Source organism: Podarcis erhardii (genome assembly GCF_964252035.2).
Source record: "Podarcis erhardii genome assembly, chromosome: 13".
NCBI classification, from domain to species: Eukaryota; Metazoa; Chordata; class Lepidosauria; order Squamata; family Lacertidae; genus Podarcis; species Podarcis erhardii.
Genome location: NC_138502.1, coordinates 8,016,487 through 8,043,462, shown reverse-complemented (window position 1 = coordinate 8,043,462; position 26,976 = coordinate 8,016,487). Strand labels below are relative to the sequence as shown.

The 26,976-nt window shown below is 41.9% G+C and overlaps 4 protein-coding genes across 4 annotated transcripts; 3 read left to right on the top strand and 1 right to left on the bottom strand.

The window, feature by feature from the left end:
• Window positions 1-1,734: 1,734 nt before the first annotated feature.
• Window positions 1,735-5,599, bottom strand: LOC309328533 (vomeronasal type-2 receptor 26-like; the record flags this gene model as incomplete). Its single annotated transcript, XM_081838529.1, has 5 exons — window positions 1,735-2,636; window positions 3,083-3,209; window positions 3,688-3,915; window positions 4,778-5,094; window positions 5,404-5,599. 5 exons carry the CDS (start codon window positions 5,597-5,599, stop codon window positions 1,735-1,737), a joined length of 1,770 nt encoding a protein of 589 aa, XP_081694655.1.
• Window positions 4,444-14,994, top strand: LOC309326626 (olfactory receptor 10G4-like). Its single transcript, XM_081835496.1, has 2 exons — window positions 4,444-4,517; window positions 13,944-14,994. Exon 2 carries the CDS (start codon window positions 13,984-13,986, stop codon window positions 14,908-14,910), a length of 927 nt encoding a protein of 308 aa, XP_081691622.1. The 5' UTR covers window positions 4,444-4,517; window positions 13,944-13,983; the 3' UTR covers window positions 14,911-14,994.
• LOC309326872 (olfactory receptor 10G7-like) lies at window positions 10,286-11,215 on the top strand (the record flags this gene model as incomplete). The annotated part of the gene is made up of 1 exon (XM_081835904.1): window positions 10,286-11,215. One exon carries the CDS (start codon window positions 10,286-10,288, stop codon window positions 11,213-11,215), a length of 930 nt encoding a protein of 309 aa, XP_081692030.1.
• An 8,837-nt stretch (window positions 14,995-23,831) lies between the features above and the next one.
• Window positions 23,832-24,770, top strand: LOC309328532 (olfactory receptor 10G6-like; the record flags this gene model as incomplete). The annotated part of the gene is made up of 1 exon (XM_081838528.1): window positions 23,832-24,770. One exon carries the CDS (start codon window positions 23,832-23,834, stop codon window positions 24,768-24,770), a length of 939 nt encoding a protein of 312 aa, XP_081694654.1.
• Window positions 24,771-26,976: the final 2,206 nt, after the last annotated feature.

The following is a 26,976-nucleotide window of genomic DNA, read 5'->3' as shown; positions in this document are numbered from 1 at the left end:
AAAATTCCGATTTCCCCTCATTTGGTGCATAAATTCCTAAAATCAAAAAAATTTCTCCTTGGGTTTGAATTTCAATTGCCAAAATTCTTCCTTGTTCATCTTTAAAAAGAAATTTTGGTGATAGGCTTTCTTTTGCGTAAATAACAACTCCTCTCTTCTTGACTTTATCCGATGAAATAAACTCTTGGCCTAGTCTTTTATTAATTAGTATTTTCCTATGAAGCCTAATCACATGTGTTTCCTGTAGACAAATTAAGTCCAATTGTTCCTTTTTTAATAAATGGAAAACTTTCCTCCTCTTCTCAGGGGAGTTTAAGCCATGAATGTTCCAACTTAATAGTTGCAGAGACATGTTGTAGTAGTTCTATTTCCCTCCTGCTGCTCCCAAAAGTTCTTCCTCCTTTGACGGTGGTATCACTTCCCCAAGCTTGTCAGGTCCCAAAGGTGTAAGTGCGGAACTTAATGGTCCGGATCTTAAGGCTCTTAGTTCTTCCTCAATCCCTTTCTGAAGGTCTTCTCCGTAGTCACTCAAAATTTTTTTCTTGTCTTCAACTGATCTTATTTTAACTTTTTCCCCTTTAAAGGTAAAGGATAGCCCCTGGGGGAACTCCCATCTAAAGACGATTTTGTTGCTTCTCAATAATGCCACCAAATCTCCATAGTTAGTTCTGAGTTCAAGCAGATGTTTTGTGATACATACATTGTTTCTTTCCACTTCTTAGCCAATCTTCTTAGCACAGTAGAACTCTGTTTAGATTCCCATTACCCAAAATCTGAAGTTTCTTTTTTGAATTTTTGTCCTTCCTGTGCAGCTGCTAAAGAGTTTCAAGGGGAAAGTGGTCATTATTCCAAAAGCAAAATCAATGAGAGAGGGTGCCATGCTATTGTATTCACATGTGAATACAGCAGATTTCCATGAGCAAACAAGGGAAGGACCATAGTTTAGTAACATATTCTTTTTATTGAATGAACCCAGTTCACACACTTGGCAGTCACTTACTAGATCGCTATTCTTTGTCAGTCTTTGGCTCTCATTGCATGTGAAACCAGATATCCATACAGGTAGCTATTGTGCAAGATGGGGTTCACAAAAGGTCAGGGAGCTGGCATGGATATGGAGTGAAGTTGGAAACAGGGGTGGAAAGCAATCCAGGGCCCCCCAAACGGTCCAGGCTACACTTGATGAAGCCAGGGACCTCTGGCATGATCTGAGATCCATTCCGAAGCAGTTCAAAAGCTGGCCTAATGTCTAATTAGTGTCAAAAACTCTAATTAAATATATGGCTGGAAGCAGAGTGGGAGGATATGAAGTTGAATCTTCTCCAAACTCAGGATTGGGGAAGGGGTCCAATTCCACAGGTTCTCTTTTGCAAAAAACTTATTTGTGGAGAAACTGCACGTAGTTGAGGATATCTGCCCCGAGGCAACTGTTGAGTGAAGGCAAGGAATCTGTGGGGTGGGACATCAGGTAGGAAGGAGAATCAGGCACTCAATCTCCTACATTATCCTGGGAATACACACTTTGGAGCTTCCAATGGTCTCCCCAAATTTGTTCAGGAAAGGCACAGAGCCTCTTGAGCAGAAATGTGGGCACCCATGGGGATGAAGGAAAAGAGTAGAAAGGCAAAGTAAATTTTCTGGTAAAGTCTTGGTGGGGAAATGACAGGGAAAGTGATTCCTGCCAGAAAGTCCATTTAGCCTAAGAACCAACAGAGCCACAAATTCATCTGTCATTTATAACTTTCTTTGTGTTAGCTGCTCTTTGTTGTTCAGGTCTGCCCTCACCACAATTATGTAGCATTTAGGGGAAAAAATGCAAACGAGCAACCCAGCACCAGAAGCAAAGATGGAGAAGATCTCCACAGCCACCATGTATTTTCCTCTGGTGCTCAGGTAGGTTGGAATGAAGGAGAGCCAAACACTGCAGAAGACCAGCATGCTGAAGGTGATGAACTTGGCTTCGTTGAAAGTGTCAGGCAACTTCCTGACTAGAAAGGCCACCGTGAAGCTGATAGTGGCCAGGAAGCCCATGTAGCCCAAAACACAATAGAACATGGAGACTGACCCTTCATTACAAAGAAATATCATTTCTTCAGGCATTGAGTGCATGTCCACATCTGGGAATGGGGGAGAGGTTGCCAGCCAGAGGACACAGATTCCTACTTGAACAATGGAGCAGGAAAAGACAATGGAATAAGCCAGTTCTTTGCCTACCCATTTCCTCATATTGGATCCTGGTTTGGTAGCCATGAATGCCAAAACCACCAATATGGTTTTGGCTAAGATGCTGGAGAGGGCCACAGAGAAGACAATGCCAAAAGCAGTTTGTCGGAGAAGGCAAGTCACCATATTAGGTTTTCCAATGAACAACAAAGAAGAGAGGAAACACAAGAGGAGGGAGATAAGGAGACCATAGGTGAGGCTTCTGTTGTTGGCTTTGACTATGGCTGTATTGCAATGCTTAATGAAGATGCCAAGCACCAGAATTGTGATCAGAGAGAATAAAAGTGCAGAGGATGTTGAAACAATGGCCAAGGTTTCATCAAAGGCTAGGAAGTTTGGAATCTTAGGAATGCATAGATCCTGGCTGCTCTTTGGAAATTGATCTGCTGGGCAACTGACACATATTTCCATGTCTGAAAACAAACAAAGAATGCATAACAATTTCAAGCATCCAATACTATTCTTAAGGATTTCCTCATTGAAATTTTAGGACAGTGCTTTCGATCTCAAAATGTTTAAGAACTTCTGTATGAAATCTGGAATTTTCTACATGGGTGACATTTTTTTTACTAGTCCCCTTCCTTTTTTGTTGTAACGACTTGTAGTGCATAGCAAAATGAAAAATACATCACTGCAGAAATCTTTGGAGCCCACAAAGGCAAGATTAATGGGACTTTCAACCTTTTGTCAAACAACCTAAGTCTAACAGGAGAAAATTGATACTAACTATAAACAATGAGAACAACACATCTATTTAAGTTACGCCTTCCCTCCGCCATCAGTTTAATGACAACAAGGTTGCCAAAGAGTTCAGAGCTTATTAAAATAAATTGGTATATCCTAAAATGACATCTCCCACCTTTCTCATTTGAGATCATTCCTTCTGGACATGGATCACAATCATAACAGCAAAACTTCCTTCCTTCCTTCTTTTTCTTTCCGTATCCAGGATGGCAGTTGTCATTACATATAGAAAGAGGTGGCACCTATTCAAAGATATAGGAAGAATTTAATATGAAGACAAGGTTTGGGTGAATTATTTCTGTTACTTCTTGTATGGTCATTTGAGAAACTAGTACTAGGAAACCACCCCACGGCTTTGGGGTTGTAGTGTCCCAATATGGTCCATTCTGTTTCCTGTGCTATTTATTATCAGAATGAAACTGTTAGAAATAATATCCTAGAATCTGGCTCATGGTAACATCTGGATGCTGATGATGTGAAGTTCTACCTTTCCATTCCATTGGAACGAGAGGAGGTGGTGAAGGTACTGGACAGGTGTCTGAAGACAGTGATGGATGGGATGGGGGCCAAATCCTTATAGCAGAGAAATGCTTTTGATGGGTGTTTCCTATATTTGACCTCTGCAGCAAGAGCTTCTTAAGTCTGGTATACTCCTTGATTCTATCTCATCACTGGAGTCTTAATTATGGAATTTCATGGCCTGTGCAGTTATTTCTGTACCTCAGTGAAGTCTCTGTGCCATTTGATTCTGTCCTCATTAATGGCGAACTCTTTGCCGGGAGGGGCCAGAGGGTCCCACCTTCCCACTTTGACTTTGATGTACGATCTATTTGGGAATGTGACCAAGTTTGTAATATCCAAGCCAGCTGCCAACTCTCCATATTCATTGAATTTTATTTCATCTCCAGCACTGTTGTTGAACGAGATTCTCTGCAGGAATGAGTGTAGCTAGGTGGAAAGAGAATCAAAAGGTCAATACAGCATTCTAATAGTCTGATTATGATTGTTGAAGAGCTTTCCTAGATGGTATTAAATCCCTTTCCTCTAAGAGTTAAACACTTCAGTTTACAATGGAGAGCATCCTTGCTTCAATTCCCCATACGGGAAGACTAGGAAAACATGAATCAGCGTAAATTCAACAGTTGACAGAATTCTATAAATAAATGTGAAAGAGTTAAGTATATACACCAGCTTGCTTGGGACCTGCCATTGTCAAGATTCAAGAAAGGGAAGGAATTTGAGAAGTCAAGTAAGAGCTTATGCTCTCATGTTCATGTTCTCAAACATCATGTTCCCTAAGCATAGGAATGGAACATGAGAACCTCTGACTGGACCTTTCATTAGTTTCTGCTGTCAAGATGTATGAGAAGGAGAAGCGTGTGACTGTGGTCTCACTGAATGCAAAGCTCCACAATTGTGCCCTGTGCAACAGGCGAAGTGCTCTTCTGGCTATCTCTCAAACTCTTTGGTCCTTGTAGCATCTGAAGCATCATTCAGTGAGGGAGAGGAGGGGGAGAAGGAAGATGAAGAGCCACATTTGTCCCTCGCCAGTAAGTACAGCAATTCTTAAAATGTTTTTTTAAAAATTGGTTTTCTAGAGGTTATTCTGGCTTTAAATGATTTTGCTTGTATGTGGAACTTCCCCCTGTAAAATGTGAGTAAGTTTGTTGCTTATGGAAGTCTGTGCCATCTAAAATCTGTTTACTATCATTATTTCTCAAGTCCTTTTCTGTTATTTCTTTACTGATAATTAAATGCTTACTCCCATAATGGATCAATGAAGTGAATGCTTTGTAAGAGAGAATGTTACCTGCCAAGGTTCTACATATTGAGGAGAGAGTTTCTCCTTAGCATCTCTACTCTTGTGGATCGCTCCAGCCAATCGCTTGCTATTTAAGGCATGTGCCAAAGCATAGACAGCGTTATAGATACTATAGCTGTGGCCAGTCATGCTCATTTCAAAAAATGGTGCAGGGAGGCTCTCCAACATTTCTTCTCCAGTACACATGTGATCGTTGAATATTGAGAGAGTGGAATTTGGAAATGAACAACTGAATGCATCTTCCCAGAAATCTTGGATAAAACCATCTGTCTCTGTCCAATAAGGACGTATACTCTGAAGAAAGTCTTTAAAGTTGTGAATTTCCTTGGAGTGAATTGCAAAGGATATAGCACCATGGAGCACTTGTATATTAACATTTAATTTTTTTTGAAGGCTATATAATATGAAATCAAGTTGGGCTGTTGTAATCCATACTTTTCCTTCACGTGACTTCTTTTGAGGAAATAGTAGTGGAGTGAACTCCATTATGTTTAAAGCACTTGACAACCATATATTAAATCTACTTTCTCCATATACAAGAACTGCACTGGCTTTGCTGGTTTTGAAAGTTGGTAACAAAATCTTTGAGTCATACAGCATTTTTAGTAAGTTACCATTGTAATGCAGATTGAGTTCAACTCTTTCTGTGAATGCTGAACAGATTCCATTCTTGAAAAACATGGGTTCAATTGTCTGTAAGAAATGTTCGCCAGCTTCATCAGCTGTAGTCATGAGCCCAACCCATTTCCATCCAAAATGCAGAAGTAACTGGATTATTCCTTGATACTGAAGGTCTTCATTGGGGACCATGCGGTAGAAAGAAGGGATCTTGGTTTGATCATTTATGCCTTGTTCAAATGAACCATATGAAATCTAGAGAAGGGAAAAGGCAACCATACCCAAGTGCAAAAAAATACTCATGTTAATCAAATTTCTTTGAATATCAATAGAAAACCTCTGAATCCCTACTGTACAAAGTTTGGGGACAGCACCAACCTCAATTTGCATAGATAACAAAGACAATCTTCCTCAATGTTTTCTGCATTATTATTATTATTATTATTATTATTATTATTAATTATTATTATTATTGTTGTTGTTGTTGTTGTTGTCAGATCTTCATACTTGTACACATTGGTTATCTCCAAGAACAGGGGAGCATTTATCATGGCTCATGTTAATATACTGCTAGGTGGATGAATCAACAAACTCCAAGGTGGAGGTGGAGCAATAGAAATTGTTGATCATGCTCTTTTGCTCTCTAACCTTTATAGCGATTGTAGAGAGAGGTTGATTCTCTATCTACTTATAACTCTCTCAGGAAGATATCTTGGGGAATCTTGAAGATCTCCATTCGATTGTATATGTTATTCTTCTCTGAGCAGAATCAACCACATCATATAAAATATCAGTTAAATACAGAAATGCCATACCAAACACTTTCAGCCAAGGTTAAAACAACAAAGAATGAAATCCAACAGTGCAGGAGAACAGCCCAAAACTGACACCACTATATAACTCTGCAGAAGGCCAAATGCTGGAACAATAACAATAAACAGTGTTTTCAATTAGCTTCTGAAAATTAATAATGCTGAATAACATCCTAGTTCCCTAGGAATGGAATATCTTGATTTTTAATGGGAGGAACTTTATTAGTTAACATCTTGTGAATTATTTATGCATTTGTCTTTTTTAAAATATTTTTTTTATTAAAGATATTCCTCATTTACAAAAGAGCATGCATTGTCTCTTTCTTCATGTTGTGTTTTCTATAGATCAGTTACATTTGTTGTGAGACATTGGTGTTATATGCAGTATAGGACTGGGAAGAAAATAGGCAGGGAGAGGAGAGAGGGTGTGGGGTGGTCAACCTTATGTTATTTTACTTAGTGTATGCGTGGGGTTTTTATTTCAGTGAATATGGCATGAATAGTTTTTTCTTTTCTGTTCAAAACCCATATTCTACCTGTGGAATCTTGAAAAGACCTAAGACGTTTGCCATGCACCAGGAGGTATCAGAGCTAAGTCCCCCAATGACTCCTATTACATTTTTCTGGGCGCCACACCTGTAGTTGGGAATAAAGTGACGTGATTTAAAGATCAGGTCCAGGGTGGTTCGGTAGCTCATCTTTGAATCATAATAGCTATCATAGATGTGGAAGCCGAGAGAGACATTGGGCAACATCCTGGGATTCTCGTTGATCTCATCAACAGCAAACACCAAAGCAAGGATGTGCTGGTAAAACTTTGTCATCACTCTGCAAATGAATTGAATTACTGTTTAGTGGGGAAATTACAGAGTGCGCATAATCTAGATATGAGAGATTCACTTGCCTTTCTGTAAAGAGAGGACACAACCAGAAAGGTTTATACATTTTTTAGACAATACTGTCACAGTCATACTTCATGATTCGTTTTTTCAGGTTGTGTCCCGCGGCAACCTGGAAGTACCGGAAAGGGTTATTTCCGGATTTCACCGCTCGCACAAGTGCACAAGTGCCAAATCGCACCATGCACCTGCGCAGATATGGTGCTTCAGGTTGCAGGCTTTTCATGTTGCAAACGGGCCTCCAGAACGGATCCCGTTCGCAACCAGAGGTACCACGGTAGTATTATACCGCTGTTTCAGAAGAATATACTAAAGTGCCTGTGTGCCTGGAGATTTCTAAAAAAGAAAGTTCTAAAGCTTTCCTTCCAAATCAATCCAAGTTATTTTAAGTCAGATACAACATATAAGGAATACAAAAAAATACAAAAAAATACTGGTTACTTACATTGGCTTATAAATGAAGGCTTGGGAAGGGTGTATATCGAAGGATAAATTGGGGACTATATAACAGATAAGACATGCCATTGCACCAATGACCAGGTCACCTGGCTCATACCACTCGTGTGGAACATGAACAGGATGGTTTGTTGTGCATTTAACACTTTGTGCTTGGGACACCATATTGGGGAGCAGGAGAAGCAGCAGGAGGAACATCCTGAGGGCAAATACCCTTGTCTGCATGGACTCCCCTGCTTCTCTCTACAGTATTATTCCTCTCCTCCACCTGATCTCCACCCAAGACAAATTGGGTGGCAGCTGACTCTGTCAATTTGGCACTGTAAGGGGCACGTATTCACCTTATTGTCAACTTAAAGACTGTCACAACAGAAATCCTCGGAAGCCAAACAAGATACAGTGATTTGATATGAATATGGGAAACTCATAACTGATAGGTAACAAAGCCCAGCCTCTCTCTCCTCCCTTACCATAGCTGCCTATGAAGCACTGGGGAGCTTATAATCATTTCAGACTTGCCTGTTGATCCTTTTTCCATTCTGACTTCTGGAGCCTTGGCCAGGTGAATTGATTATTGTAATTTTAATAATTACAGGGGAGGATATCAATTGTGCAGTGCTTTTGGAGTCTATGACGTATAAGCAGTAGGCAGTGTTTTTTCTTTTTCTTTTTCTGATGGTACTCAAGGTTATGTAGTACCAGCACCTGTTTTTCCGGGTGAAAAGCACTGGTTAAAAATGTGGCACTTAGTGTAACAACTTCATGATGAGTACTGGCACTGTTTTTCTAGAAGAAAAGCACTGGCAGAACTGCCAATGTAATCATATTTGTTGCACTGTAGAATCTTAGATAAGGAATGAACCTACAGTCCACTCCCTATGAACCCCCACTTACTGCAACATTAATCCTGTCCCTTGCTTAGGAAATAGCAAGGGAAATAAATCAATATATTTTATGAACACATGTTTGCCTGTGTCTCAGCACCTTCACTCTTAGGGGAATTATTTGGTTGTCTCCCTGGGGTTACAGAATGTTTATAAAATGTTTTTCTCTTTCCATCCTGCCCATATTCAAGATGCAGAACAGGAGACTCTCCATAAATTCCTTCATGACGATAAAGCAATCAGCTGCAATGGATTAAAATGTAGAATGGACTTTCAAAGGCCTTGACATCAGATGTACCCATGGTTGAATTTCTGTTGCCTTTGGAGGAAAGGTAGCTTGGATGACTCTTCAACATATTTGTTTTCCTTTGTTTTGTTTTACTCTGACAAACTGAGTAATGTAAATCAGATTCAAGGTGGTTTTTGTGTTAGCATAGGGGTGCAAAACTAATGTTTGTTCATCAAGTGTGGTTCAGAGATAGTTTGAAAGGGGTTTTAAGCATAAGGTAAGGGTAAAGGGACCCCTAACCATTAGGTCCAGTCGTGGCCGACTCTGGGGTTGCGGCGCTCATCTCGCTTTATTGGCCGAGGGAGCCGGCGTACAGCTTCCGGGTCATGTGGCCAGCAGGACTAAGCCGCTTCTGGCAAACCAGAGCAGCACACAGAAATGCCGTTTACCTTCCCACTGGAGTGGTACCTATGCACCTATTGCTTCTGTGACAATGCTGGGGAATTCTACTGCCGGAGCCTTCACTCAAATCTGGATTTACTTGCAAAAAAATGGCTTGGATTCATGTGAACACATGATGCTGCCTTCTACTGAGTCAGAAGCACATTGATCCATTTAGCCCAGAATGATCTACTCTGAGGCCCCATCTGCACAGAGGGGTTTAACACTCAATCCCAGGGAACTCTGGGAATTGTAGCTCTGTGAGGGAAACAAGGGTCTCCTAACAACTCTCAGCACCTTTAGCAAAAACCCGTAGCAGTTTCCCTCAGTATAAACATATCTGCAAGCCATTTCCCCTAATATAATGCATTTTTGTAGGTTATTTTCACTAATATATATATATTAATGCACCTTAACCTAGCATGTGCATTGTTGTCCACATTACATGGCAGTATTTAGGGTTGCCTTATTTCAAAGAAGTAAAATTCCTGACTTTTTGTTGAGTTTTTTTGGGGAACAAACCAAAATTGCTGGGGAACACCCCCCCCCCGGTGATTTTTAGCTTTTGGAGCTGTTTCCGCTGCTTTTTCCATCACGCTTTCCCAGACATTTCCCCAATTATGCAAAAATCCCCCCTTGCACCATTTTTACACCCGAATACTAGGACATGTCAGGAATATTTCTGATGTATGGTGAATCTAACTGCATTGCAAAATTCAGAGAAGTGAGACTTTTGAATGAATGGCTGCATTTTGGTTTGTGAGTTGTGCTGGGAAATGTAAATTAGGTAGGTTTGCCTTCAGATGTGAACTGAACCAAATTTCTCCTCCATTCCTAGAAGTAGCCTGTGCTCAATTTGCCAGCACCTCTACTATCACCAAACACCCAATCCACTTCCATCCTCATGCTTGCCTCCACCCCATCTCATCCATCGAATGTACATCCAATATTTCTGCTTATTAAATCCTGCTAATTGTGTTCTGTCCAGTGCCCAGCAAAGGGATGGCATAGTGATGTGTATTTAACATTTCTTTCTCCGTTTTTTCTAATGGCAGCTGTGGGGGAAGAGAAGAATTTCTGCTTTTGTTTGATCTTCTTGCTTAGGCGCTATACCTTCTGACTTAGGCTCACATGATCTGAAACACAACCACGATTAGATGAAGAAACCCAACCTGACTGTGGGGATTCAGTTCACTCTCTCTGGGTTTTCTGATGTTCTGGAGCTCCAGCTCCTCTTTTTCCTGCTCTTCCTTTTCATCTACATGTTGACTCTTCTCGGAAACGTCCTCATATTCCTCACCATCTGGTTCAGCCCGGTGCTCCATTCCCCCATGTACTACTTTCTAGGCGAGCTTTCCATCCTGGATGTGCTTTATTCCAGCACCACCGTGCCCAAGATGCTGACCAGCTTCCTGACTGGTTCACAAGCCATTTCCTTTGAGGGCTGTGTGGCTCAGCTCTATGCCTTCCACTGCTTTGGAGGCACCGAGTGTTTCCTGCTCACTGTCATGGCATATGACCGCTATGTGGCCATCTGTGACCCTCTCCGCTACTCTGGGATCATGAACAATGTGTCTTGCATCAGACTGGTGACTGCAACCTGCCTGGTGGGGGCACTTCATTCGACTCTTCAGACTGCGCTCACCTTTCGCCTCCCTTACTGTGGGCCTTACAAACTTGACCACTATTTCTGTGATGTCCCACCCTTACTGAAGGTAGCCTGTGCAGAAACCTCTCTGAATGAGACCGTGGTCACAGTGAACATTGGTGTTGTGGCACTGAGCAGCTTTGCTTTGATCCTTGGTTCTTATATCCGCATTGCCACCACAATTCTCAAGATGCGCTCCGAGGAAGGGAAGAGGAAGGCCTTTTCCACCTGCGCATCTCACCTCACTGTAGTCCTCCTCCTTTATGGCCCTTGCATATTCATTTACATGCAGCCATCCACCAACCACTCTGCCCTGAACATTGTGGCCCTCTTTTACACATCTGTGACACCTGCCCTGAACCCCATCATCTACACCTTGAGAAATGAAGAAATCAAGAAGATGGTGAAGAAACTGGCATTCAAGAAGGTGTTTTCTTGAAGGACAGCAATGCAGCTTCTGTAGATAGAAGCACCATGAGTTGGGATGAATTGTACCTCTATGAGTTGTAGCCACTGCTAGTCTTGCTCAGAGTAGAACCTCTCAATGCCAGTTGCTGGGAATCACAAGTGGGGAGAGTTGCTGTTGAGCACAGATCTTCCTGTGGGTTGTTGGTTTGCCATTGTGAGAACAGGATGTTGGGCTAGCTGGGCCTTGGGCATGATCCAGTAGTGGTCTTCTGATGTTATGTTCTTAACGGACATGACTATATTTGCTCCAATATTTTCGATGGGTCTGTTCTGAGCATAACTTTGTTAGATACAATCCTACGTCTATTTGTGGGGGGATAGTTGTGCCATGAATTCTACTCATATTGATCCAGAGCAAAACTCCAATGTATAGTTAGCAGAGTAAAAACTTAGTTGCAGGATTCCCCAAAAACAGACCAGAGGCAATTAATATTTCATTCAGCAGAGCTTTATGGCTACTGAAGGCAAATGAGCATAATGGTCACAAATCCAATACAGTGGTAACTCAGGTTACATACGCTTCAGGTTACAGACTCCGCTAACCCAGAAATATTATCTTGGGTTAAAAACTTTGCTTTGGGATGAGAACAGAAATTGTGCAGTGGCGGCGCAGCAGCAGCAGGAGGCCCCATTACCTAAAGTGGTACTTCAGGTTAAGAACAGTTTCAGGTTAAGAACAGACCTCCAGAACGAATTAAGTTCTTAACTTGAGGTACCACTGTACATTTAGGATTGGCAGTATCCATAAAAAAGTCCAGTTGCAGCAGACTTAACTTAAACTTACAGTAACTTATAATAAGACTGAAACCTTAACACTAAGCATACTATATACAGAACACCATACCAGAAGGAAAGAGAGATAGAAAGGTGAAACCCAGGCTCCTTCTGGCCTTATCATTATAGTCAGCATGACCTTGACAGTAAGAGATAACAGAACCATTTTAAGCCAGCCGTACTCAGCTTCTCTGAAGGAATAACCCAAACACCAGGAACCAACATTTCTTCTTCTCTCCCCCCTCTTTATTTTTTCTTCTTTTTTCTTTTCTTCGTTTCTTCTCTATTTTTCCTTTTTTCATATATATGTGCTTATTTGAAATATGTATGCATGTATGTATTTGTAACATTTTGCTTATATTTTGTAACAATTATGTTAAACAAACAATAAAATTATCCAAAAAATAGAAAATGCAAAAAAACCCACCACTTTATTTTTCTGTTATTAAACCTGTTCTCATTCTAAAATGTTATTTGTTGTATTTTATGGCCAAATGTAGTAAGACCAGGTGTCTGATGAAATTAGAAGTCCTTTGGAGAGATAAAATACTGCATGGAAACAAATACAACATTCCTTACATTGAAAACTCTCATTTCTCACTAGTAATTATTATTCTGCACGAATGATGCAAACACCAGTAATTGCTCATCAAACTTGGTGTGTAGATCCTTTAGGGTACTTTTCCTTGGAGTCACCCAACTGATGTCAAAATATGCTTGGGGAGAATTCTCGTCTCCCATGATGAATAAGAACCAGAGATAAGGTGAGAAGAGGGTTCATAATTCCCCCAGCTGGTGTACTCAAACCAACCTTGAAATGTGGCTGAGGAAGACATTTGTTTTGCCCTTGTACATTCTAGAGCTTCTCGTTCAAGTGTCTTGCGACTTCTGAAGAAGATGCAAACACTGGCTCCTTCTCAAGGCAGCTAAGGAAGCTCATGGGTCATTGAGTCGGATCACCCCTCTCTAAAAATACAGGGAGTTCTATTTGTCAGAGTATTTGCAAGATGCAGGAATTTTGTGCACCTGAATACAACTAATCTGACATTCAGTTTTACCAACAGTTCAAATCCTTCCAACTGGAAATTTCCATAGTTGAGGGACTCGTGTTCATGTAGATCACGTATTGACTTTGATGCAAGAGTCATTGTCTGGAGACATCCTAGAGCTCTTATAAAGACAGGGAAATCTTCTGCTAAAGAGATACAACTATGTTCTGCATTTGAAGGCCGATGCAACTGATTTTTTCCGGCTTATTTGTGGTTCAGGTAAGTTCAAATACTGCCGATGGAAAAGGTCCATAGTTAAGAATCGATGTTCTCATAGCTCAGTATGACTTCAAGAGGGCTATCTCCTCAACCCAGATATTTCAGGGTGAGAACACACCTGAGCTGCATATTGCTCCTAATTTGATTAGGGAGACGATGCTGTGGGAAGTGGCTGTGGGAAGTGGGTGTTGGAAGAACAGAGAAGCAACCTGCCTAGTTTCAGCTTCCTGAAATAAAAAGTGAAGGAAAACATAGCTATCCATCAAAATTGGCAATTCTCTGTATTTCACAATGCTGCTCTCTAACCAAATGCTGTGTACAAAAATGCACATATTAGGTGGAAGAGTGCATAGGAATACATATATTAGTGAAATCAATATACAGAATGCATTATGTTAGGCAAAATTATTTGCCAAAATGTGTCTATTAGCCAAAATTGCATGTAGAATGCTGACTATATTGGGAGAAATGCTGGTGAATTTCCATGAGGATTTTTTTTAAATGTAAATTGATGTGGAAATGTGGCAAACTGATTGGAAAAAATGAAATGGAGATAAATCAAAATGGACTGATTAGTTTCTCCTCCTCCTCCTCCTCCTCCTCCTCCTCCTCCTCCTCTTTCCCTCCTCAAAATTCTCATTTTCTTCCCACATTCAGGTGTGTGCCATTAACAACCACAACAATCAATTGAAGGTAGATGGAGAAAGACAACTTCACTCTTGTGATTAAATTCACTCTCCTGGGTTTCTCTGAAGTCCAGGGTCTTCAGATCTTTTTCACTCTCTTTCTTGCCATTTACCTCTTGACGTTGCTCGGGAATGCCGTCATACTCTTCACAATCCGCCTCAGTCCTCAGCTCCACTCCCCTATGTACTACTTCCTCTCTGAACTGTCCCTCCTAGATGTGTGTTACTCCACTACCACTGTTCCGAAGATGATGGCTGGCTTCATCAATGGCTCTCAAAGCATCTCTTACCAGAGCTGTGTGGCTCAGCTTTACTTCTTCCACTTCTGTGGGGGCACAGAGGGCTTTCTCCTCACTGTCATGGCCTTTGATCGTTATGTGGCCATATGCAACCCCCTTCGCTACTCTTCCATTATGAGCAAGATGGTTTGTGCCCAGTTCATGGCTGGAACGTGCCTCGTCGGAACCATCCATTCCACTATTCAGACCGTCCTCACTTTCCGTCTCCCTTACTGTGGCCCTTATGAGCTTGAGCACTACTTCTGTGATGTCCCACCTTTGCTCAAAGTGGCCTGTGCTGACACATCGATAAACAAAGTTGTCATCATGATCAATGTTGGCGTGGTTGCCCTCTGTTGCTTCATCTTGATCGCGGGCTCCTATGCACATATTGTTGCCACCATACTGAAGATGCGCTCGGAGGAAGGAAAGAGAAAAGCTTTCTCCACCTGCACAGCCCACCTCATCGTGGTCTTGACTCTCTACGTCCCTTGTGTCCTCATATACTTGCAGCCAGCCACAACCAACTCGGTTCAGAAGGTGATGTCCATTTTCTACACAGCTATCACCCCTGCACTAAACCCCATCATCTATTCCTTGAGAAGTGAAGAAATCAAAAGGGCAATGAAGAAACTTGTATTTAGGAAGGTATCTTCCTGAATGAAAGGGAAGGAATGAAGGAGAGAGCGAGCTTGACAAGTGGTGAGTTCAAGTAAACTGGTCACAATGTAGCCACCAATTGCTGTATCCTCCATCAACTTCTCCAATCCTATTCTAAAACCATCTTTGTTGGTGGCTCCTACCATGTCCTGTGGTAGCAAATTTCGCAGTCTAATGGAGTGTATGGGATGATGAATATCCTTTTTCCATCTTGAATCTCTTTGCTTTCAGCTTTGTTCCATGGCCCTGGTTCTAGTACTATGAAAGGGGGAGCAAACTGTTTCTGTCTGGTTCAGTCATAATCTCTTGACCTGACCTACAGTGGTGCCTCGCAAGACGAAATTAATCCGTTCCGCAAGTCTCCTCATCCAGTTTTTTTGTCTTGCAAAGCACAGCTATTAGCGGCTTAGCGGCTATTTACGGCTTAGTGGCTTAGCGGCTATTAACAGCTTAGCGGCTTTAAGAAAAAGAAAACAAACTCGCAAGAACTCGCAAGACATTTCGTCTTGCGAAGCAAGCCCATAGGGAAATTTGTCTTGCGGAACGACTCAAAAAACGGAAAACTCTTTCGTCTTGCGCTTTTTTCGTCTTGATAGGCATTCGTCTTGCGAGGTACTTCATGGGTTGCTGTGAGAATAACAGTGGTGGGATGTTTCATCCCCTCCACCCACCCATCCACCGTTTTTTGTTTTTTTTTGAAACTGAATCTTCCACCTGCCTCTTTCTACACATCCCTGCTTGAACACTGAGGTCTTCAGGGGAGTTACGGTCATTTGTCTCCCATAATTTGGTGGCACAGCTCATATTCATGAAGCATCATGCATTCAATATGGTGGGTTCAATTTTGCGGAACTGAGATGAGACAGGGCCACTCCCTGATGGAACTTCTGGAGGCTAGTCGGTAACTTTTTATTTCAGTAAGAATTTAAGGACATTTCTGATTTCATAGCTGGCTTGTAATGGAGTTTGTCTCTATTATATTTGTTCGGCTTATTGTACACTGCTTAGAGACAATTGCAGTTAAGTCATATAAATAATAAATAAATAACCTGATTAATCCAATTCTGCATTAAGACATCTAATTGTATCATGGCTGGCCCTGGCACAGTATCATATGTGCTAAAAATCCTGCTCTGCTCTGCTCTGCTCACCACCTATCATCTTGCTGCTGTTTATGGGTCTGTTTATAGATTACAGTGGTACCTCGGGTTAAGAATTTAATTCGTTCTGGAGGTCTGTTCTTAACCTGAAACTGTTCTTAACTTGAAGCACTACTTTAGCTAATGGGGTCTCCTGCTGCCACTGTGCCACCACTGCACGATTTCTGTTCTCATCCCGAAGCAAAGTTCTTAACCCGAGGTACTATTTCTGGGTTAGCAGAGTCTGTAACCTGAAGCGTATGTAACCTGAAGCATATGTAACCCGAGGTACCACTGTATTGTATGACTTTTATTGTAATGTACCATTCTTTTTTATTTTGTGTCATGCTTTATGCTCTCGAATTCTGCAAGTTGCTTGGAGCTGCCTTATGTGGGTAGCAACTAATAAACTGAAATAATAATAACAACGGTAATGTAAACTGCTGTTATTTTTTTATATATACAGATAGATGATAGATAGATATAGATAATAGATATAGATAGATAGATAGATGATAGATAGATAACAACAACTCCTTGTGGTTGTTGCTATTGGAAAACTCTTGCCAGTCTACCAGAAGATCTCCCTTTGCCTTCTGCTCACCCCTGTTTATGGATTGTAAGCATGTGGGCCAGAATTATATTGTTTATTATTGATTTTATGTAAGCCACTAGACCTTTTCAACTGAATAAAGGTCTGTAGGTCTACATGTAGTTTGGTGGGTAAGAACATAAAAGCCTGATGGATCAGGTTCATGGCCCATCTAGCCAACCATCCTGTTATCGTAGCGACTAAGCAGAAGTTCGGAGAAAATCGGCAAATGGGACCCAAGCACACAAGCAATCTGTCCCCTGCTGCAGTGTCTGGCAACTGGTATTCAAAAGCATGACTGCCTCTGACTATGGAGGAAGAGCATAGCTATGATGGCTAGTAGATCATAGATAGTCTTATATGCTGTAAATTTGTCTAATCCTCTCAAAGCCTTCCAAGTTGTTGGCCATCACTGCCTCTGGTGGCAGTACTTCATTTTTTAAAAAATACAATTTTAATGATTTTTTTCATTGATAACACTCCAATTTGAGCCACATTATTACAATAGCAAATCATGCCAAATCATAATACAATTTATAAAGCCAATTATACATTCCAAATTAAACAAATTGGGTGACTTCCCGTGTTCTGATCGTGGCAGCACTTTAATTGCACGGTGTGTGAAGAATCAATTTACAGTCATACCTTGGTTCTCGAATGTAATCCATTCCGGAAGTCCGATCGACTTCTGAAAATGTACAAAAACCAAGGCACGGCTTCCGATTGGCTGCAGGAGCTTTCTGCACTCAATTGGAAACCGAGGAAGCCACGTCAGATGTTCAGCTTCCAAAAAACATTCGCAAACTGGAACACTTATTTCTGGGTTTGCGGCGTTCAGGAGCCAAGACGTATGAGTACCAAGGCATTTGAGAACTAAGGTACTAAGGTTGATGGATCTCAACCAAAACTCTTGCTACCAGCTGCCAAATCATACAATTCAAGGATGACGAACAGGAACAGAACTTGCTTGACTAGTAACTTGATTTTTAGTTAGTTTTATTATATACAGCAGAGTAAAGCACAGCTTTGTGCAAGTTGCTGTATACACATACTATTGAACTATTGAGACTATACACAGAAGATTCAAACTTCTTTCCAAACTTCAACACTCCAATACTCCAGCAAGAAAACTGCTTTGTCATTTTCCTTATAAAGACGAACTTAATAATAATAATAATAATAATAATAATAATAATAATAATAATAATTTATTTATACCCCGCCCATCTGGCTGAGTTTCCCCAGCCACTTTGGGCGGCTCCCAATCAAGTATTAAAAACAATACAGTGTTAAATATTAAAAACTTCCCTGAACAGGGCTGCCTTCAGATGTCTTTTAAAGATAGGATAGCTACTTATTTCCTTCACATCTGAAGGGAGTGGGCACCACTACCAAGAAGGCCCTCTGTCTGGTTCCCTGTAACCTTACTTCTCGCAAGGAGGGAACCATCAGAAGGCCCTCGGCGCTGGATCTCAGTGTCCAGGCTGAACAATGGGGGTGGAGACTCTCCTTCAGGTATACAGGACTGAGGCCGTTTAGGGCTTTAAAGGTCAGCACCATCACTTTGAATTGTGCTCTGAAACGTACTGGGAGCCAATGCAGATCTCTCATAACCAGTGTTATGTGGTCAGTGTTAAGTGGTGACTCCCAGTCACCAGTCTAGTCGCCACATTCTGGATTAATTGCAGCTTCCGGGTCACCTTCAAAGGTAGCCCCACATAGAGCGCATTGCAGTAGTCCAAGCAGGAGATAACTAGAGCATGCACCACTCTGGTGAGACAGTCGGTGGGCAGGTAGGGTCTCAGCCTGCGTACCAGATGGAGCTGGTAGACAGGCGCCCTGGACACAGAATTAACCTGCACCTCCATGGACAGCTGTGAGTCCAAAATGACTCCCAGGCTGCCTACCACCTGTTGCTAGGCTTTCTTATCTCCAAGCAGACTTTCTCCAATACTCCGTTTAACTTGGCTTGTTGCCAGCCCACTAATTGTTCACTCCAAAAGCTGCTGGAAAACCAGTCTCAACAATGACTGCATTTTCTTTGTCCTGTATCTTCCAACATTCAGTTTCATTAGATGCCCATGAGTTCTAGTGTTATGACAGAGGGAGAAAAACCATCTGTGTGGGTGAGACATGTCTAGTCATGGAGAGAACCTTTTTTGCCCTGGAGGCCTCTTGCGCCAATGCAGGAGGAATCTGTTGAATTGGACTTCATCTCATATGCTGGTGGGAATGTAAAACTGATAGCTATTTGAGGATTTCCCTACTTCAAATTCGTTACATCATTAGTTTGTGGAGTGAATGCTGCCAGTTCTCTACTGTCAGGGCTTGGGAAGTCTATTCCTCCCCTTGTGACAGCAAGAGGTAGAGATAACAAGGTAGAGTCCACTAATCCAGAATGCGGCAGCTAGACTGGCCACTGAGACCATATAACACCGGTCCTGAAAGACCTACATTGAATTGTGCTCAGAAACGTACTGGGAGCCAATGTAGGTCTTTCAGGACCGGTGTTATATGTTGGTGTTGACCTTTAAAGGCCTAAACGGCCTTAGCCCAGTATACCTGAAGGAGCGTCTCCACCCCCATTGTTCTGCCCGGACACTGAGGTCCAGCGCCAATGGCCTTTTGGCAGTTCCCTCACTGTGAGAAGCAAAGCTACACAGAACCAGGCAGAGGGCCTTTTTGGTAGTGCCGCCTGCCCTGTAGAATGCCCTCCCATCAGATGTCAAAGAGATAAACAACTACCTGACATTTAGAAGACATCTGAAGGCAGCCCTGTTTAGGGACGTTTTTAATGTGTGACCTTTTAATGTATTTTTTATCTTTGTTGGAAGCCACCCAGAGTGGCTGGGGAAACCCAGCCAGATGGGTAGGGTACAAATAAATTATTATTATTATTTTATTATTATTATTATTATTATTATTATTATTATTATTATTATTATTTCATAATAGCAAGAGACAAAAGAGTGCAGCAAACCCTAACAATGGCATTGCTCCAGCTCATCCCTTCCTCCCTCCTTCCTAGCAACAGCATTTCCCTTTACGGTGGCCTATCCTAACACTTCCCAACTCATCATTCTCATCATCCTCATTCTCATCCTCATCCTCACTTTTAATTTGTTTACAAGCTGAAGAAACAAAGAATGTACACCTTATAACAATCTAATGCAGTACAAAAAGTGATAATAAAACATAGCTTTAAAATTCGCAGTCTACATCAAATAAAGTAACATTCAACAATAATTAGAATAGTATAATATCAGCATATAAAAATTAAACAGAAACCCACTCTTAACAATTACAATAAACAATTTCAAAACTGCAATCAATAAAACAACGGCAAGCCACAGTACATAAAATAATACAATACAAATTGAGAAACAGAGACTGGAAGGTGGGGCAAGGCAGGTGGAAGAAGGCCTTGCCTGGTGGAGTCTCTCCCCTCTTCTGTTTGTCTATCTCTGAGCTGTGACCTTCCTCAAACCCCTGCTGTAAATCAAGACTGCATTCCTCTTCTCCTGCAGCATCAGGAGAATGGGTGTGTGTGTGTGTGTGATCTCCACCATTCCTCCTCCATTTCGTCCTCTGGAGTCCAATCCCTGACATCTACTGAATGATGTAACTGACCGTGTGTTTTAAATGAGTCTTATGTTATTTATGAACCTCATTTTTTGTATTTGCTTTAATCATTGATGCAATCCTTGGATTCGGTTGGAGAAAAGGTGATTCATAAATGCAATATATAATGTAACAGTAATAATATACCACCACCTCCCCCTTTTCAATACCTCTCATTATAGTTTGCCAACATGAGATATCATTATAGATTTACAGTGGTACCTCGGGTTACATACGCTTCAGGTTACAGACTCCGCTAACCCAGAAATCGTATGTTGGGTTAAGAACTTTGCTTCAGGATGAGAACAGAAATTGCGTGGTGGCGGCAGCGGGAGGCCCCATTAGCTAAAGTGGTATCTCAGGTTAAGAACAGTTTCAGGTTCAGAACGGACCTCCAGAACGAATTAAGTTCTTAACCAGAGGTACCACTGTATTTTGAAAACAAATGAAATCCCCACCCACTAGTTGGCTGTGGGTGATCCTGAGAGAAACAGATTGATGTTATGGGAACTGGTGGTGATGAAGCCTGATGACATAAATTGCCATGATGCTACCATCTAGGACTAGGTGAATCCCAGAACCATTGGTGAAATACCCAAGACAAAGGGAGGGTTATTGTTATGTTCACAGCATGCATTCTGGAGTGACTTTGGATTAGAGATTATTTTACTGTAACAGGAGAATATTTTTGTCTTCTATGGTTTCAGGTTAAAGAGATACATAGGTTGCTCATATGTCGCAGTCAAAAGAGTACAATCTGTGTACCTGCATACCCAAATAGTTGAGTTATATGCTCATACAGCTATTCACATATAATGTTCAATGAGTGTACAGTGTGTACATGTGTACACAACAGCAGAATTGTACAGATCAACAAGTGTATACTCTTTCACATAGAAACTTGTACATGTCTACCTCTGTTCAGTGTAACATGTGAACAAGCCTAAATTGAGAAAGGATTGGAGTTCTTTTCTCACCTAGGCATTGACTTTATGTTTAAGAGTGGTGACTATCTTGAAATGTAGAGAAAGAAGACTAGGGATATACTGAAAAGGACTGCGGCATAAAATAAAGAGAGCTTCAATTTCTGCAGGCTACAGAACATCTGACATTACATCAAGCAGAAAGGTAAGATTTCGTGATGGGATGAGTTTGACATAGTTAAGCATTATGAGACATAATCTAGCACCAAGACCAGCCCTGCTATCAGGTGGTGTGGACAGTCATCTCAAGCAGTTGGCTGAGGGTGTCATGAAAAGACAGCAAACGGTGCGTTGTTTAATTTGTCACTTTTACTGCCAGACAAAAGGAGAGGTCCTTGTGGGATTTCCAGGTGCCAAGATAACTTGACTGGTCCTGGGTATTATAGGGTGCCATTTGCTGTTTATTCCGAATGTTTTTGGCCAGTCCTGCTAGTTTTCTCCAGTTTTGCATGCTCTTCTCTCCTTTGCCACTGTGAGGAGAAGTTTTGATTAACCGCAGTTTGCTGTGCCATCAAAACCTGAGCAAACTGTAGTTACTCTTATCTATCAATAGAAACAAGCCAATGACAAACCACAGCTGATGCAAATTTAATAAATAATAATTTATTAATTAAATTTAAATAACAACAAAAGCATCAATTAATAACCAACTAGGTTTTTCCTAACTATCATTAACCACAGTTAAGGAGTTTGGATGGCACAGGAATGTAAGGCACACTAAACATTGGTTACTCTAAATCAGAACCTGAAAGAACCTGAAGCATCTTATCTTCTCCTTATGCCTATACCAGAGGAGAGAAAGGGAAGATGTGTGTACATTCTTGAAACACCATACCACAATTTGGTGTTGTCTCTGAAAACAGTCAATATCTAGAACTATTGAGCTTCAGAACCTAGGAAACGCCATTCTGCTGAGATAGACTATCATCCTTTCTTGCCTAGTACTGTCTATGATGAAGACTAGCGTCAGCTCCCCAGAGTCTCAGGCCAGTATTAATTTCCCCCATCTCTGTTTCCTGAGATTATTTCTGCAGGTGAAGATTTCAGGGTCTGAACCAAGGGATATATTCTGTTTCTGAGTGAATATTAATTCACCTTCCATCTTTAAGAAAGAGATGGAACCAAAATGGACACATTCCATATTCAAATTGTTTTGCAAATTCTGGATCTGAGAATACTTGTTTGAGAATTGCCTCCCAGACTGAATTTCAGAATTGCTTGTAAGATTGGTGTGCCAAGCCAATTTGTACCACAAGCCAGTGTCATTTTTGTTTCTTAGGATCATACAGAGCTGTTATATTCTGTGTCAGACCTGGGTGGCTCTCCGGGGTTTTAGGCAGGAGGTCTCTCCCAGACCTACCCAGAGATGCCTGGGATTGAAAATGAGACCTGTTTTATGTAATTCCTGGAGAATAGCTGGAGTGAGTAAACAGAGATGATACAGTGGTACCTCGGGTTACATACGCTTCAGGTTACATATGCTTCAGGTTAGAGACTCTGCTAACCCAGAAATAGTACCTTGGGTTAAGAACTTTGCTTCAGGGTGAGAACAGAAATCGTGCTCCAGCGGTGCGGCGGCAGCAGGAGGCCCCATTAGCTAAAGTGGTGCTTCACGTTAAGAACAGTTTCAGGTTAAGAACGAACCTCCGGAACAAATTAAGTACTTAACCCAAGGTACCACTGTATTAAGTTTCAGAGACAACTTCTGCTTTCAGTTGTAGCCAAGGTCTTCTGAAATCAGAGTTACAAAAAAATTAACTTGTGTTTTGGCTACTGTACAAAGCTATAATACAAAAACCTGCTAGTGAAAAATGGAATCCTTACAAAAAAACAAAGCCAAACAACCTACTCTTACAGCTCAAACAACTTTATTTGGCAATCAGTACTATGAATGCAGGTGGCGCTGTGGGGGATGCGGGTGGCGCTGTGGTCTAAACCACAGAGCCTAGGGCTTGCCGATCAGGAGGTAAGCAGTTCGAATCCCTGCAACGAGGGGTGAGCTCCCGTTGCTCGGTCCCTGCTCCTGCCAACCTAGCAGTTTGAAAGCATGTCAAAGTGCAAGTAGATAAATAGAAACTGCTCCGGTGGGAAGGTAAACAGAATTTCCGTGTGCTGCTCTGGTTCACCAGAAGTGGCTTAGTCATGCTGGCCACATGACCTGGAAGCTGTATGCCGGCTCCCTTGGCCAGTAAAGCGAGATGAGCACCGTACCCCCAGAGTCGTCCGCGACTGGACCTAATGGTCAGAGGTCCCTTTACCTATACCTTTACTATGATTTTCAGCAAAATTAATCTCTGAGCATAGCAGTCCAACTAAAAACTTGAACACCTAGTTTGAAATTCATATAACTAATGGTCTAGATGTTTGATATTCCATGTGAAAATTGAGGGTACAGTTTGGAATCTGCCACCCACCCGCAATATTAATTTTATCTGTACTTTCATTTTATCTCCTAGAAATAACCTAAGTGGTTACAAATAATTTTATCCAGAACTGAGCAGTTGATGTGGCATGCCAACCCCTTCTCTCCCTGGTTTGCATTTTGCAGTCTAATCATTAACAATGCTAAGGTGAACATTAAGTTACATGGAGTGTGAAAACCAAACGGGACAGTACCATTTCATCATTGTCGGGTTTCCTTATCCCCGTGAACTACGAGTCCCATTGTTCCTCTTCTTCTTGCTCATCTACCTGCTCACCTTCATAGGAAACCTCATGATCCTCTTGGCAGTGGCATTTGAGCCCCGGCTGCACAAACCCATGTATTGGTTCCTTTGCCACTTGTCCTTCTTGGATATGACTGTCTCCACAGTGGTGGTACCCAAGGTGGTCGCTGGGTTTCTTGAAGGTGGTGGGGTCATCTCCTTTGGTGGTTGTGTGACTCAACTCTTCTTCTTCCACTTCCTGGGCTGCACTGAATGTTTCCTCTATACTGTCATGGCCTATGACCGCTTCCTGGCCATCTGCAAGCCGCTCCGTTATGGCACTATTATGAACCATAAAGCTTGCCTCTGCCTCTCCTTTGGGACCTGGTTTGGGGGCTCCTTGCACTCTATGATACAGACCACTCTCACCTTCCACTTGCCATATGGCCACGGGGACCAAGTGGGCTATATCTTCTGTGACATCCCAGCTGTGCTTAAGCTGGCCTGTGCTGACACGGCACTCAACGAGATGGTGACCTTTATAGACATTGGCTTCTTGGCCATGACCTGCTTCTTCCTCATCCTCACATCCTACGTGTACATCATCTCTGCAATCCTGAGGATCCGTAGTGCTGAGGGACGCCGCCGAGCATTCTCCACTTGCGCTGCTCACATCACAGTTGTCATAACTTACTATGTTCCCCTAGTGTTCATCTATCTGAGACCAGGGTCTGAAGACCCACTGGACGGAGTGGTGGCTGTGTTCTACACCACTGTAACCCCACTCCTGAATCCCCTCATTTATACATTGAGGAACAAGGAGATGAAGTGTGCATTAAGAAAGCTGTGGAGCAGGAAGATGTCCTCACCAATTGAATGATTACCTGGGCAGCTAATAGGATTTCACTGGCCATTAGCTGTGTTCACTCAGACAATATGGGGAATGCTATCTTATACTATGGTGGTACATAATAGAAATGTGTTCATTTTCCAATGGTGTCTGTGGTGAACAAGAATCTTGGGTGATCTAAAGAATGTTTCTAGCTAATCAGTTTTCTTAAAGGTGGGCATACGGCAAAGGGAATGTGGGATGAATCAACTTCCCCATACATATGGGGCTGGGGTTTGTTGTGGGGCTGCTGTTGGTTTTTCTGTATCTTTATTCTAGATCTTGTTGTCATTTATATGGAAATTGTTCTATTTGGCTGGGTATTTTTTAAATGTTTATGACTACTTTGTTATGTTGTAGCTATGCGTTTTTTTAAAAAAAATGTAAGTTGCCTTGAGCATGGTTTTAACTATGCAAAGGAGGCATACATGTATGTATGTATGTATGTATGTATGTATGTATGTATATATGTAAGTCATGTATGTATATATGTAATTTTGTTTGTATGCCACCTTTCCATAGTTGAAACCATGCTCAAGGTAGCTTACAACTAGGAAAAACCCCACACAGTTCTGACATAACAAAACTAGTCACAAAATACACAACCAAATTAAACAATTTCCACATAATAAGATCTAAAGTAAAGATTTTTTTTTGTATAACAATAACAGCAAACAAAACCCATAAACAATACCCCAGCCCAAGAGTCCATTTAGCAGCCTCAGGTTCTGTAGCTGAAGTCAGTCAGGGCCCTGTGCTCCCAGGCCAAGTGGAAAGGGGCTGCATGGCAGGGAGACGGCCTTCCAAGATTCACGCTTCTGATGGGAATAAGCACCACCCATGGCAGAACTCAACAAACGTTTCTCACCAAGTTCTCACCTGCTCAAGCTGTACAACTGCAGCAACACAAAGGCTACCAATGCTCTTAACTTGGGGTGGGAGGAAGATATAAAATCCTCAAGCAGGCTGAACCAATTTGCTTTGGCTTCTTCATCACCACTTCCCCCAACCTGGCTGCAACTCCTTTGGGCGACTGGCCAGAGTCAGCGGAGCAACGTACGCAAATTTTAGTCTTATACAGTAAGCTTTGTGTACACACACACACTTCTTTATCCGTCCAGAGAAGCAAAATGGCACTATAAGAGTCTGATGACACATTCCCGCTAGGCAAGAAACTCAATGTGCAAAGCAGGACAAATGAAGGGGTGTGTGGAGGTGGTGGTAGAGGAGTACAGGACTTACTCCCTGGTAAATGTTATAGTAGGGGTGGGAACCTCGGGACCCAGGACCAAATGCAATCCTCTGCCCCCTTAAATCAAGTAAATAAAATAAAATTTCAAGTAAATAAAATTTCTACTAAAAGTAGAAATAATCAGAATATTTGAAACTGAGATGCTCACTGGGGTCACTTGGGTGACGTTGTAGCGCATTCTAGCAATGCAACTGGCAACCTGACTGAGTGATAGGTGTGGCTTCTGTGAACTGACCAATTGTGTTGCAGGTAGTTCAGTTCTGGAACAGGACAGGTGGGTGTCCTCCCTCCCTCCTCTGCCCATGTGTCTAGGCCACACACCCTTTCCCAAGCCACACCCCTGATCAGCCCTACTCCATACTCTCCTCTTGCCTGGTTGGAATGTGACAGGGAGCTCTGATAATGCTCCTTGCTTGCCTGAATGGAGAATACAATGAGAGCCCTGCTGGTTCAGGCAGAGTTTCATCTAGCCCAGCATCCTGTTCTCACAGTGGCCACCCATGGGAAGTTTTCAAGGAGGGACTGAGTGCAACATCATTTTTGCCTCCTGTACTTTCCAGCAGCTGGAATTAAGACTCATACAGTGGAGATGAAACATAGCCATCAGGGTTTGTGACCGCTGATAACCTTATCCTCCATGAATCTCTCTAATCTAAAGTCATCAAAGTTGGAGTTTATCGTTGTGACTCATGGGAATGAGTTTCATGGCACTGATGATGATATTGATGATGTTGATGATTACAATTTATATTTCAGCCTTTATCAGAAGATCCCAGGGCAGTGTACATTAAAAACACATTACAGAGCATCAATGATTAAAGCATAATAAAAAATCATAACGTCAGACAGCCTAATAGGATATAGTGAGGCACACAAGCATGTGCAGAAATTAACTTATTGTACAAAGGTAAACGTGGGTGGCACTGTGGGACGCAGGTAACACTG